General features: G+C 36.0%; 1 protein-coding gene across 1 annotated transcript in view; it reads left to right on the forward strand.

Moving 5' to 3' along the window:
* Nucleotides 1-1,571: 1,571 nt before the first annotated feature.
* Nucleotides 1,572-15,527, forward strand: part of tcerg1l (transcription elongation regulator 1 like) — an 85,677-nt gene continuing 71,721 nt past the window's right edge. Inside the window, exons 1-3 of the mRNA XM_059532786.1 lie at nucleotides 1,572-1,879; nucleotides 5,810-5,956; nucleotides 6,568-6,748. Of these exons, the coding sequence (XP_059388769.1) occupies nucleotides 1,622-1,879; nucleotides 5,810-5,956; nucleotides 6,568-6,748 (586 nt within the window). The 5' untranslated portion in view covers nucleotides 1,572-1,621. The remainder of the gene's footprint in view (nucleotides 1,880-5,809; nucleotides 5,957-6,567; nucleotides 6,749-15,527) is intronic.

The following is a 15,527-nucleotide window of genomic DNA, read 5'->3' on the forward strand; positions in this document are numbered from 1 at the left end:
CTAATCACAAACTGGCAAATGATTTTAAGTTGTATAATTTATTTGAATGCTAGCTTCAATATGTCATGAACTTTTCAGATATTTGTTCATTTTAAATAAGTTTATAAAAAACAAAAAACAAAAAAAACTTCCAAATAAGTTTTAAACAAGGTAAATCGTGTCACTGTTAGCAGATTAAAACAGTTGTCACAATATTCTAATCATCCCAATTCATCAGAGTGCGAGTTGCGCGTCCTGACGCACTGTGTTGTGCTGCGCACGGCGCCATCAGACCCGCTCAGAAAGCAAATGCACCCGGTCTGGACTGTCAAGAGGACTTTCAGCAGAGCAAAAACACAGTCGAATCTGTTCATCATCGAGGATTGTCTACATAACACACACAAGTTCTACAAGCATGATGAGAAACGGGGGATTATAATGTAATGAGGGGTGATTTTGCGATGCTTTACGAGGCACCACTGCAGGAGGCTGGAGAATCATCGGCTTGACAGTGAACAGATTTCTACGAGATTCCCACGGAGCTCTTGTAAGCGAGATGAGCAACCCGCGGGTGTAATCGTGCACATGGAAAGCGCGATCCACGGCGCGTGAACGCACGCACGGCGATCCGTGTATTCTCTGCGCTTTGGACACTTAGGACACCTTTCTTACTGGATATTCTTAGAAATCTTCGACTGTAGATACGTTTCAAGATTTAACTTACCTGTTTGTATTGTGTGTCATTTATTTATTTCCAGCGAAACACCAAGCGACAGATTATGTTGAACTAGAAGGATTTTTCAAACCCCTCATAGGTGAGTTTGCATCTAATTTTTGGTGCATCTTAAAAAAAAAGGGCCAGAATAACTTTTTTTTTTTTTAAAGTTAGGACAGCAAAGCTCTTGATTATTGTTTAAGTCCATGCACGTGCTGCAGAATTTTAGGAGGGGGGTCTGTTTATTAGATTTCAATGTACTTTTTAATTTTAGTTTTATCAGATTCTGATTTCCGTGATAGCAGTTTAAGGTTTAGGATTATCTGTGGAGAAAACAGGCAAGTCATGTGGTGATGAGTTCTGCTTATGTGGTTAACATAATTTATGCATATGCGTTTTTGTGCTTTTGTTAGGCCTATGTGCTAAAATAAGCATTACTTTCAGAGACTTTTGGACAGCACATTAGAAAAAACACGTTGGTTTATTTTAGTGAACGAGCCAGAATAACTTTTCCATTTTCGCTTTTTTTTTTTTGATAATGCGTTTCGCATCCACCTGTTTTAGCCCATGAGCATGCATGTGCTGCAGAATTTGGGAGGGGAGTCTGTTTATTATGTTTCAGTGAGCATATGTTTTATTCATATTCTGATTCTCAAAGTAGGCCTAACAAAATGAGTTTTGCATGTTTACAGCAAGATTGTCTGTGACCAGTGCACACGTTTGCTTATACAGACTCTTACGGAATTCTCTTGAGTTTTTACCATGCATTTAAATAAATAAATAAATAAATCCGTCTATTTTTGTCGCTGGGGTGCGGCTAAATATGCGATATCTAGTTATCTTTCTGATTTTGTTTGTTTTTTCCAGTGTCACAGCTTTCTCGGTATCCATCCATCCTTCTTTTGGGCTATATAGAATGCAGCACTAATGATCCCGGTCCAGCGCGTTAAAGCTCAGCCTCAGCTGTGGCACGTGAGCGCCGAAGCTCCTCCGTGGCTATGGATGGTCCCAAACTCCTCCGGACTGTGTCGGGCGGCTCCTCCCGTGCTCATCTCCTCTCGCCCTCCTCCGGTGATTCAGACGGTCTCGGGATGGCAGATGTCCTGCGATCCGTTTGTGCCCGTGATGCGCGCGGCCGCCGCGGAACCCGCGACCATCAGTCAGTTCTGTCTGCCCAGTGTTCAGGTAACAGGGCTTGAAATAAAAAGCCTCGCTTTCTCTACTGAACATTTATATGAAACTGAGCTGATACATATATAACAGTAACGATAATGAATATGATAATACAGATAGCAATATGTAGAATATAGACAGGATGTTCAGTCCCCCGTGTTTTTGCACCAGAAACATTTGCTTCTATCAAATCAACTGAAAACTCATAGGGACTTCTTTTTCACTATGACTTTGTTTTGCTCTTAAAAGTTTTTGACTTTTACTCTGTTGCTGCAGGGTAAGGCTTTAGGACCTCTATGGAGTTACATGATGCCAACAAAACATACAGTATGCCTTTAATTTAAATTCTGGCAATGTCCTGAAAAGTAATGAATTATTACTGGAGATTTTACCTGAAAGTAATGTTAAGATATAGCACTATTCAGCTTATTACACAATACCCCGTTGATTAAGTGAATGTCAGTACTGAAATTGCTAAAGAATTAAAGGCTTTAAGATACCATCTTGATGCATTAAACACCCCAAGTACTATTTTCTTTTTTGGTGTGATGACGTGTGATTTCGTATTGAAACAGCAATCTGGGGTAAAAACTGAAGGACTCGTGCTTATTTTTAAATAGCCAGAAGCCTTTAGTTTGCATCACACCTGCCCTAATGATTTGCTACTTGCTGTTGAGATCTCAGAGAGAGAAAGATTCTCATTCCAGAAAGCAGTTTATTGGGGGGAAATAAAGAAAATGTATACAGCCCTGTGGAAAAAGATGAGTCATACATAATTGTGGTCAATTTTCTAAGAAAACACAATCAATTTTACATGTGTATATTTTGTTAACTTGTAGGAGAGCATTTGGAAGATCTCAGAGGAAACAAACAGACTGAAATCCACAAAACTTGCATTTTGATCTTAGTTTGTTGCTGCTGTCTTCACATGCTGTCTGGAAATTCTTATTTCTCACTTCAGAAGTCATAGGGCAAGTCAAGGGCTTTCTTGTTGGAAGGAATATGAATGGTGGAGGACACTAGGTTGATTTTTTGCCAGTTGGGGGAATTCCAAAGGGAATTGGAAAAATCTCATTAAAGCCAAATGTATTAAACATATTTCACATCTAGATAGTTATCTAGTCATAAAGTTTCTGTAAAATAAGTGTTGTTTTTGCTGTGTAAAATACAAACAAAATTCATCGTTATTTATATATGTAAATATACAAGACTGTATTGGCAAGAAAAACCAGTGAATATGTTGTTGGAACAAAATGTAATTCACTAAAGCAATTGTTCTTTTAGTAAAAGTCTATGGTTCACCTAATTCACATATTCAAATTATGTCAGTTTCCCATTTGTAAAGACAACTTGAGCGGCTGTTCATATTCAGTTTCTAACTGGGAAACTGGCATTTATGATAATAAAAATAACATGTAAAGACAGTATAACTGGCTCAGGTCGAATATCATGTCACCTATTAGTGTGTGCATGCGGTGAGTAATATTTTGCTATCTTAATCTATGTACTTTTCCTTTTTGTACTTTTTTTTTTTTTTTTGGTCAAAAACATTATTTTTCTGTGGTATTAGACAGTGATCCTATAGTAATTTTTGCATAAACATGATGTGCATCTGCCATTTGTTCAGTAAATATAAATATGCTGTAAATCGCTACTTTAAAAGTAGTGTTTTCCAATCACTGGCACAAAATGAAATCTCTTCATTTGAGCATTTGGAATTTCTGTTGTAATGAATTAGTCAAGGTGACAAGGTCAAGGTCTTGATAAAAACTTGAAACAGTAGTTCCCTTTTTTCAGATGGACTGGCAGCTGCTAGAGTATGCCTTTAGTAATATGGCCAGGAAGGACTGAAATGTGCAGGACAATATTTGATTTTGATAACATCTGATCACTTTTGGTGAACTGATGCCACCCTTAAAGCAAAAAAAATCTAAATTCTGTGCATTACCTCCCTTCATCTCCACTGCTTCACCACTAGAGGTGCTGCGCTAAAGATGACCCTTACATCCGCAGTTGGTTCCCCCTCACGACTCAAACTCAGCGTGACATTTAATCTGTGTGCTGGGCAGAGGCATGATCACCACTGCTCCACAGCCCTGGCATTGAGCACTTTCACATCATTAAAGTACCGTTCAGAGGAGGTGGCAAGCATGAACTCAGTCGCACTGTACTGGAACCATAGAGAGAAAGAGAGAGAGAGAGACAGTGGGAGGAAAGAGTATATTATTTAAACAGAGACTTCAGTTGCAGACAGCCTTCAGAAGCATTTGATTGACTGCTACTGCAGAGAGGCATTGACGCAGAGCCGAGTGCAATAGAACAGCTGAACGCAGAAAAATACAGCATAATCTGCAGAGAACTTTCCTAGCTTCAAAGTCAAAGTTTGGATCAGGAATGGGTATTAAAAGGCTAGTTTTGATTTCATAATGAAATAATTGTTGTTTGTTTAAACTGAGTTTGAAGGGCAGCCAAAAACAACAGTATCTGACAATGAAGATAATCTTGAATACATGGCCTTCAGATCATCACATTTCTCATTCTTGAAAATAAAAGTTGACCGTCAGAGTGGCTTGTTTTCCACAAAGAAATTCAAAAATTTATTTATTTGTTCTTTAGAAAAAATCTCTAAACTGGTGATTCAATGAACCTTTTTTAGGCCATTTTTTTGCCAAACAAAAAACAAAAAAAAATATGTGTGGGGGGGGGTAGGGCGTTCCCAAAGGAACTTTTCAGTAAATGAGCAATTAATTATTTATTTATTTATTTTTTGTGATTTTTTTTTTATGTATTTACCTCTAAAAGTACCATATTTTTATATAGAATATGCTTATTTTTAAGTTATATTTAATATTTCTGATACTTTTATAGTAAAAGATTAAAATTAAAATAAAAGATTAATAATAATAATAATAATAATAATAATAATAATAATAAAATCCCAGTAAATTCGGACAGCCAAAACCTAAAACTTTTGATGAGTTTGGTGACATCTGGTTACATATGGTATAAAAATATAAAAAATATCAATAGCCACTACAGTATATGGCTGTAGTACTCAATGGCGGCATATAGGCTGAAATCTATAACCATTTGTAACAAACTTAACCTGTTTATTTTTAGGTTTTATCACAAGTTAAATGTGTAGAATAATAATAATAATAATAATAATAATAATTATATATATTTATTTATAATTTTTTTTTCTTTGTGTTGGGTGGCACTATAGAAAGATGCCAAAATATGCTTACAGACAAATCTGACCATGCTATAAGGAAAAGACAAAGTAGGAGAAACAACAAATCTTGCAGTATTATTATTATTATTATTATTTACTTTGAAGTGTGTGTGTGTGTGTGTGTGTGTATGTATGTTTATTTGTGTGTTTTTGTGCATGCAAAGTGGCTCAGTTGCACACACACACACACACACACACACACACACACACACACACACACACACACACACACACACACACACAGCTATTTTTCTTAGTATAAAGAACATTAAAAACAATATTTTTAGAACCTTTAATAATAAAAAAAAAAAGGTTTTGAAAGGTTCCATGGATGTTAAAGTTTCTTTATTGAACCACTGATGCCAGCAAATGAAGTGAATTTCCCAATCATCTCACAGTAAAGAACTACTTACAAGAGGTTTAGTGGATTCTCTGTTCCAGAAAAGTCTGCTGCCATAAATGTCATGAGGGAAAACCATTTCGTGTTTTGTGCTGATACTTGGGAACTTATCACTTCTTCTGTTGCTGTTGGTTTAGAACAGCAGGTGTTATTCCAAAAAGACTTCCAAAACATAAATGACCGAAGTGATTTCTTAACATCTTTCATTCCAGCCAGGCCCGATGCAGTTCTTCACTTCTTCTTAATGAGATGGATCAGAATAGATCTCAGCGGTAATTTGTTCTTCTCTTCTGCTTGGCTTTCCCAGTGGGAGATCCCGTCCAGGCCTCATGTGTTGGGTTTCCAACCTTCTGCAAGTGTGGATCTACTTCCAGTGTTTCCTCATGTATACCGGACGGTCCTGCCTCCACATTACAGCAAGGGCTGGGTGGAAAAACGTGTGCCTGACTACAAGGTAAAAAGAAGCATTCATGGGATGGTATTGATTATATTTTGTGAATCTCACGAAACCTGTCAAGAATGCCATATTTCACCTCTAAATCAAAAGAAAAAAGTAATTATAAGCCTAGTTGCTGGAACATACAGTTATATTATTTATTATCATAATTCAGAATGTTTTCTCCTAATCTTTTGTCATTACTGATGCAAAGAGTCTCATCCTGTTTAATGCAAAAAAAAAAAAAAAAAAAAAAATATATATATATATATATATATTTAGTAAATGCATAGTTTTTGTATGTAATATAATATAATATAATGTATTTTTATATAATATGGGTGTAATTATAAATGTAATTACAGAAATTAATTGCAGATGTAATTACATACAAGTATTTAAAAATATATTAGTACAATGTAAAAGCATGCATGTAAACAATAAGTGCATTGTATGATTAATTTAAATGTAAGTACATAGTAGTTAAGGCCACCTAATATAAAGTGGGTCCATGCAGTGTATATTTAATGGAATCCTCATATCCGCTCTTGGGCAAATAAGAACAACTCTTCTGGGGAATCTCCATTTTTTCATCATTCTGTAACTGATTTCTCTTTTCTTATTTGCAGTTTTATCTAAACAACACTTTAGCTCTTGAGACCACCTGGATCAGTCCGGAGGAAATGGGAATTTTCCAGCATAAGGAAAAGCCACTGCTGCGGACAAATCAAACAGCGTTGAGCATATCTAGGCCAGCTGCAGCGTCCAGGAATATCCACACTCTACTTTTGACACCCAGGCGCGTTTCAGGTAGGAGGGAGAATTTATGATCCCAGCACCCATTTTCCTACCTTTGTGATTCTGGCTCGCTGTTTGGCTAACATTCATCAGAGGGCTTTATAGAAATGCTTTCTGTTTCCTGTTTAGTCCCTAGACTCTTTCAGGTTCTGCTTCTAGTGCATCTGCTTGTCTCATTGGTTTCTTTTTAAACAGCTTTTACTTTGTTACTTTAATCTTCTTATTTAACTTGATATAACAATATCAGAGGATTGTCAGCTGAGATTTTACTGAGCAAATACCCGAAGCGAGGCTGTCACTCCCTCCGTCTGTGTGTTTGTGTGTGGGAAGAAAAGGGGTTTGATTTGTGCTTATGAAATGAAACCAAAATTAGTTCAAATTTCAGCTCTTTTTAATCATAGTTTGGTTTAATCAACCAGAGCGTGCACTGAAGTCTGCTTAAGAGGGCTTAATGAAGACCCATAATGAGTATGCAGTACAAGCGAATTATGCTATTTGATTCTGGTAATCTGACTAATGTATACTACACGCTTTATATACCAAGCATCTTAGGGTCATTCCTGTTTTGCGGAATCTTTTGAACTCTGAACCTTTGAAATATTTAATAATGCATGTGTTTAAACTAAAGTGTTTCTATAAATGAGTGTAGCTGACCCTTTTATCCCTCTGTGACTGTTAGTATACATTATACATACGCTTTAAGACATTTCCAGAGTGCAGAATTGGCAAAAAAATGCACTTACACATGATTTCATACATTTAATCACACAATGAAAAGAAAATGAAGAGAATGGAAACATACAACTAAAGTTAATTGAACTCAGTGATTGACCAGCACAATCCAATTCTAACTACTTTACATTTTGGAGGCTTGGGATTTGAATTCTAATCTTTTTGTTTGTTTTTTTTGTACGATTTCATTCAGCATTCGTTTTACAGCCCAGTGATGTTTTGTTTAGCGGTGGACTTTTATGCTTAGATCGACAAACCCTGAACTAAGCAAGAAGCACCATTTACATATTACACAAAAATGGTGGCGAATGACAAGTATAGCTTAAAAAAACTTTATTTTAGGTTCCAATTCTCACTATTAACTAACCATTAACTATGACTTTTGCCTCAATTAACTCCTTATTTGCTGCTTATTAATAGTTTATAAGGTAGTTGTTAAGTTTAGGGTATTGGGTAGGATTATGGATGTCATGCATTATATGTACTTTATAAGTGTCACGATCATTAGATGGAGTACCCATGAGCTTCAGTAGAGGGCACTCCACTCAGGACCATTCCACCCATCAACCACCAGATGTCAATTGGACACTAGCACCTCTCATACTGTTGCACCACACCCGAACTACATTACCCATGAGTCACTGCATCACAATCACCCTGCCAAACCTGCACCTCATTCATCAGCCAATTTCCTTGCCACACCTGCACCTCATTTACACACACACATAAAAGCAGCACACTCACTCTCACTCACTGCGAAGTCTTGTTTAGCCAGTCTGACATTTCCGAGCGTTTTTCCGTGTTTGTTATTCCTGTGTTTTGACCTTTGGACTGTGTATTCCGACTCTGATTCTCCGCTGCCTGTCCCGATCTCTGCTTGTTTCTGGTTACGATTCTGGTTATCCCTGACACACCTGACGCCGTTCCTGATCTCTGCCTGTATTACCTTTCTGTTGAATAAATGCTGAATATGGATTGAACGCCTCCGACTCCTTGTTACAATAAGCACTAATAAACAGCAAATATGTTAATAATAGACATGCTAATTAGCAACTAGTTATTAGTGTGAATTGGACCCTATACTAAAGTGTTACCAAAAAGTTTATAATGTCATAAATGAAGTTGCTTGGATATGCAGTAATCAATGCATTTGCATTGCATTTTTTAATGTAAATGTGAGTCTTTTTGTGTTTATGAATTATATTAGGCATAACTTGCATAAAAACACAATGTATTCTTGTTCAATCATGGTGCCACCTATTGGTGTACATGTAAAAATAACATTTCATTTACTTGAATGCATTGAGTTCAGAAGTGGGAAAACAAGGTTTAAAACAAGGTTATAAGCTTAGATTCACACCACATAAACTTTGCTCTTTACAAAAGAAACATCATCATGCAAAAGTTTGTGAGCTCCGCAATCCAAAAATGAGCGAGCACGGGGATACTAGATCAGATCCATTTTGTGGAGATGCATTTATATGGCAAAGTGTGAAATCTACACACCCAGCAATCCAATCAATCAAAGAGCATGAAGTGACCCCTTAAAATATTACATTTACCCACAGTGAACAAGTTAAATTGAAAACAGACCAGGGATCCAGATGCAGCTGAGCGATGTATCATATAGCGCTGAATTTAATTCCAACCACTCTTGCCCTCCAGCAGAGCGCCAGTCTGCTACACCTGTGCTCTTCCCTGATCACAAGTCTTTAGCTACAGACACTTACAGGTAAGCAGTGATGAATTAGATTGCAGATGCACTCAAGTGCCGTTCAAAGATTAGTCCTTGTGAGATGAAAAGTTCACTCCTGTAGAGGGTTTTCTGTCTTTCAGATGGCAAAGTCTGTAATGAGAGGAAGTGAATGGAATATCTTAGCAGCAAAGTTCCTGCACAAGCTCTGTGAGACTGAGGCTGAACTGACGATAAAGATTTGACCTTTGCTACTATGCCTTTACATGTTTAACACTTCAAGTGTGCTTTAGAATAGAGTGAAGTTTTGAAAAGTGTTAATAAAGACAATAGATATTCTGAACAATGTTAATGTTCTCCTGGTAACCTTCAGTTCATTTTGACTTATAAAATAAAATCAATATCACTTGAAAAGCTCAACTTCTACTAAGCAGGAAAAACATGCTAATACTTCTTGCTGTGAACAATTTTCATATCTTAATGCCTATACAATTATTTAGCAAATGAATGTGACATGTCTTATGAAAAATATATGAATGCAGATACAAATGTATTTATAAATGTTTAGTGGTCTGTTTAGACAGGATTTATTTAGCAAATTGTGCATATAATAATAACAATAATAATAACTGCATAAAATATTATTACATAATATAATTAAAGATTATTATATCTATATGGTTATTTATAAATATTGTTTACATTAAGATATTGATTTTGAGGTTGAATATTATATTTAAAAAGAGTGTTATGTACGACATATAAAAAAACTGCAACAACAATATTAATAATAAATACATATATAATTATTACAGACATTAATTGTAAATATTTTTCAATCACGATATTGAGTTTTTTAGAATAAATATTAATAATATTTTAAAAGAGAGTTATATAACCAGAAAAATAAGTAAACAAATATACTTTCGAGTGAACATGCAATGATTATTCATTATATTTGAATGCTTTTCATTATTTATCAGACATATTTCAATTTAATGTATTTTAATTCAGCTTATAAGACTGCAGTTATATCTCTTTAGAGTCCAATCTAAAGATGCAGTATTTTGTTTTGTCTTCTTGTAAAAATATCATTCGCTCAAGGTTGTCTTGACTGTTGTTCTCCAGCTGTTGTGTCAGGGTAAGTTAAACTGTCTGAAAAGAGTTTCTCTCTAAATGCTGTCTCAATTTCTCTGTCTCCGAACAGCTCGAATTTGTCTAGCCATTTGGATCGTAATTAAATTAGGTTAAGAAACTGTACATCCATGTTACCCTGCTGTAAATGTGCCTTTGATGCCTTAACTTGCAGTTTAGATAGGAAGCTCATTCAGGGAGCAGAACTACTAAGTAGTATGTGTTTCTTTAGTCAACCCAGCCATGTCCAATATAGTTTCATTCAGAGATTTCTATTAAGAGGCTATGAGAGATGTATTCCTGACAGTATAAGAGAGAGTATATTTGTATGTGTGTGTGTGTGTGTTTATAGAGGGGGTTGAGATATAGTCAATATACTTTTTTAACACTGAAAAACACTGGTGCATCTCGACTAGCAACTGAGCTTTGACAAATGGTCTCTTTCTATAGCCGATGACAGTTGTTAGACGTATACCACCCTGAATAATCTCTCGCTCAAGTTCAGACTCTCTCCACAGATGGAGCAGTAACCCAGTTTGAGTCTCTCCAACCTGTAATGTATATCTTTACCCTACAGTAACTGTGTAAAGATGTAAAGCCATAGAAAACGCTGATTTAAAGCTTTCCTTCCGGTCAGACAGATGAATCATACCTTTGACTAGAATCAGATGCAGACTCTAACTCTAGAGCATTAGAACCGTCTACAAATTCAGTTATCAAACTTCAAAGTCAATCAAAATGAATTTGAAACCTACTTCACTATACTAAAATATATGTCCATATTTGTGTTGTCATTGCATGTTTTAAAGGAGCAATGTACCAATTCTGTCAAAACATGCCAAATATAATTTGTTATTCACTGAAGATGTCTCAAATCTCACTCTTTATTTTGTCTATTTAGAATCATACTGAGTTAATGCATTCAACAATTGGTGTCAATCTTCAATGATGAATTTGAATTTGAATAGGGACACACGTGAATTAAAGGTCACGGTTTTTTGAAGCTTTGATTGTGTTTACAGTGTGAAATATAACATGTGTTCATGTTTCATATGTAAAAAAACACAGTATTTTTTACACAATTAACTTATCTGTATAACGCTGTTTTCACTGTCATAAAAACGGGCTGATGTCTTCCTTGTTCTATGAAGTCCCTCCTTCAGAAATACGTAACGAGTTCTGATTGTGCCAGCGGTTCCTGTGTTGTGATTTGACACCAGCTGAGCGCAGGCTGCCCTCCTGGAAATGCGATTGGGCTAGTTTTGGACCTGGTTTTGAGAAGCAAGTGGGCAGGATTTGTTTTGAAAACCTGGCAATCCTGATCTGAACGCACATGCTGGAGATGTACTTATAATCACAGGAGCGTTTTTACTGACGAGATGCGCATGAAAATTGCATTCAATTTTTTTGCACAGCCCTACCATCTAGTTAACAAAGCTAAACTGCGTTGCCCTTTGTGTAATAAGTTACAGAAACTGTAAACGCACCAACTTAAATAATAAAATACACTTACCGGTTGTGGTCCATAAACATCGCCTTCTCCAGAAGAAGAGAGAACTGCTCAATCTTTCAGGAATAATCTTTGTGCGAATCCGGCATTAAACTGATTGAGATTGAGGAAGCTGTCCTCAGCAAAATGTGCTGCACATAGTTTTACATGTGGATTATAATTTTCGGGAACCGAGTTAAACATAAATTGTAACCATTGATCTCTAAGTACAGCATCCCTGGGAAGGCCAAACAAAGATGATTGGACTCAGAGATGAAAATAACAGCATTTCGATGACATGGCGACAAACACACTACAAACACAACAAGACCACGCCCCCTTTTTTGTGAATTCCTGTGGGCGGAGGTTAGTCAAAAACGGTTCTAGTGACGTCATCACTGCAGGAACTAGAGGGATGTAGTCAAAACTGGTCGTTCGATGTAGGCAAATTCTGTTAAATAAAATATCTCGCTTGGCATTGAACTTTGAGCTTTAGAATTTAACAGATATTATTTATACTCTAACAACAACATTAAACACTAACTAAAGTTTAAAACATGGGATCATGAAGAACGGGACCTTTAAGGTCTTCCATAGAGCAAAAGATCAGATATATGATCAGATAATAAAAAAAATCATTATCTTGCACTGCCACTCAAATGTTTGGTATTGGTGTGATTTTTTAAATATTTTTAAATTATATATGCTTATGCTCACCAAGATTGCATTTATTTGATTTATCTGATTTGATTTATTTTTAAATATTATTATAATTCAAAATAACGGTTTTCTATTTGAATATAATTTAAAATATTATTTATTCCTATGATAAAAGCTGAATTTTCAGCATCATTACTCCAGTCTTCAATGTCACATGCTCTTTCAGGAATCATTCTAATATGCTAATATGTTGCTCAAGAAACATGTTTTTTTTAGCAGTTGTGCTTCTTTATATTCAAGAAGTAGCATTTATATACTTTGTTATTAAGGATTATTTGATGAATAAAAAGTTCAAAAGAAACCATGAATCTCTACACAGGAGCAGGTATTGGAGCTTCAGTGTAGCGTGCGCTTAACCTAAACCATCAAGGTTTATGTGGTTTTGAGGTAATAAAGAAAATATTATGATGGAAATAACAGATGTGGGTGTGAAAGTAAAGTCTGCTGCAATCTGTCAAACACTTCTACGGTTTGTGGTTGCGTCTGTATGCTTCATAAACCAAAAATCATATCTCTACACCCCATCACCCAAAAAGCACCAGGAGCCTGTTTCTGTGGCTGAAAAATGTTGAGATGGGAGGAAATTACTTTTTTTCTTTTGCATATGAACATCTACTTGTTTCTTTTGGTTATGAATATCCACATGGAGTTTGACAGGCAGTGTGTGATTGAAATATATGGAAACTTATTTCCTCTACAGGACGAAAAAAAAAAAGTAATTTTGTTTATCTCACAATTCGGGGGTTCTTTTCTGAGTTTGTGTGTCTGTGCATTTCCTCCACAAAAAAAAAAAAAAAAAACACGGAATTGCAGAGTTTACATCTAGCATTTCTGACTTTTTTCTTCTTCAGAATTTTGAATTTACATTTCACAATTCTTACTTTATTTTTCTTTGAATTCCGAGTTTACATCTGGCAAATTCTAAATTTTTTCTCATAATTCTGGGTTTACAGTACATCTTGCATTACTGACTTTTTAAATCAGAATTCTGTTTAAATGTAACAAATTCTCAGAATTCAAAAAAGTCATTTTTCAGTTTACATCGCAATTCTTACTTTTCCTCAAAATTATGACTTTGCATCCTTCAATTCTTACTTACTTTCTCAGAATTGTGAGATACAAACTATATAATAACCTTTTTTTATTTTTATCCCACAGCAGAATCAATCTACAGAAGTGCTAAAAAATCGAATTGGACACTCAAAACTGTTTTTAAATATGCAAAACTTTCCTTTTATGACTCTTTTGGGGCATAAAATAAGCATTTATTCATCTGTTGCCTGTCTTTTTCTTTAGGCCACAGGCAAGTTGCCTGAGAATTTAAAAGTTGATCTTTGATCTGGAGAATTACAAAATCTACTTGATATTTGTCTTCACCTTTGATAAGCTTATCTCGACATGAAGGTGAATGGATCAAACCATTTTCTTGCACACACCTCGGTGTCAGTTACAAAGCGATAGTTATTCACCCTCAGCACAGCAAAGCTTTGGGAAAAATCTGAACTTCAGAAGTTAGATGTCTGTGTCCGGGAATCAGCTGTGGAGTTGTATTGAGAGTTGTTCTTACAAAGCATCCTCACGGGCTCGAGCCGTTGATGAGCGTTAGCCGAGGCAGTAATTGGTGCCAGAGGGTGTGCGGCATTCTCACAATCGAACAGTGTGAGGAAGTCCAATTTGTGTCCTCGTAGTCACACTTCCTTACCGCAGGGAGAAGGAAGTTCTTGACGTCTGCAAACACATCCACACAGGTCAGCAGCAGTTAAAGAGCTTTTTCCCTCAGGTAACAGCTTACTTTATTAGGGGCGCTAGATAGTCTCAAGATAAATTGATGCGGCACTCATAGCATTTCCCTGTCTAAAAAAGGATTGTGTTGTTCCTGTCATAGTGCTGATGTCTGTCATACTGTGGTGTTTTCCTCAACTTTCTCGATTTTAATAAGCCTACTTCTACAGTCTTAGTCTCACGTCACGCCCACAGTTCTTTAACAGATTGTCTGATGCACATTTCGTACAAAACTGCTAAATACAATTCAGTCGGAAGTTGCGATCTGCTGTCTGGTATTGGGGAGAATGCTCTGAAGAAGAACTAATCAATGTATTTATCAAAGTTAATAGATGTATCACATTTGGCAAAGATATCATTATTTTAAGATACTTAGCTGCAAGTAGAAACAAATGTCCACAAGCAGAACTGTATATTATGCTATTACTATTCAGATATAATCATGCTGAACTTTCTCAGTATGATTCTCTTCAGACTGTTTGACAGTTGGCAGATGTTTCACCTGAAAATACACATGAAAAAAGATAATTGGTAGACTTTTTTAAAACAAATTTCCCCTGAAAGAGACAATTAGCTAAATGTTCACCTTTCACTCTAGGGTGACCACCTGACAATAGATCTGTTGCGGGACAATAGGTGCGATTTTGTGGGACAAAGCGGGACATGTGTGAGACAGATACATTTACTACTGGTAAATACTGAATTACAGTGTAGGGCTGCCAACTCTAACGCATTCGGCATGAAAATCACCCAATTGACACTTTTAACACCCTCTCACACTCACACCACACGTGTGTTTTCTCACGCAGTGAAAAGCACCCTCAGTTTAAAACTTTAATAATAGGATACTGGTGAAACAGATTTGGTAAACGCTCTAGTGGGCATTTGTGTTTGCGCTCTGGAAAGCGCCAAAAGATTGTATTCACAACGTGTTTTCGTAGCACTGAGCACAGTCATAACTGAAAGAACATTTTCTTTTTTTGTTGCTCTTATGATGCCTTGTGAAATATCTTTTACTTTACAGAATTATCCAGAACATGGGCAAGTTTGTTTTCAAATACAAAACAAATATTTTTCCCTTCAAAATTTGCCTGTATTAGGCAGTTGGCAGATTTTTCACCTGGAATTTTGCCTGAAAGAGATAATTATCTTATTGTTTTTACCTGAAAATTCAGATGAAATAGACCAGTGGCTACATCACATCATAGTTTCCTGTAGCTTTGATTCCCAGGGGGCTGCAT

The sequence above is a fragment of the Carassius carassius genome, chromosome 40, assembly GCF_963082965.1.
Source record: "Carassius carassius chromosome 40, fCarCar2.1, whole genome shotgun sequence".
Classification (NCBI taxonomy): domain Eukaryota; kingdom Metazoa; phylum Chordata; class Actinopteri; order Cypriniformes; family Cyprinidae; genus Carassius; species Carassius carassius.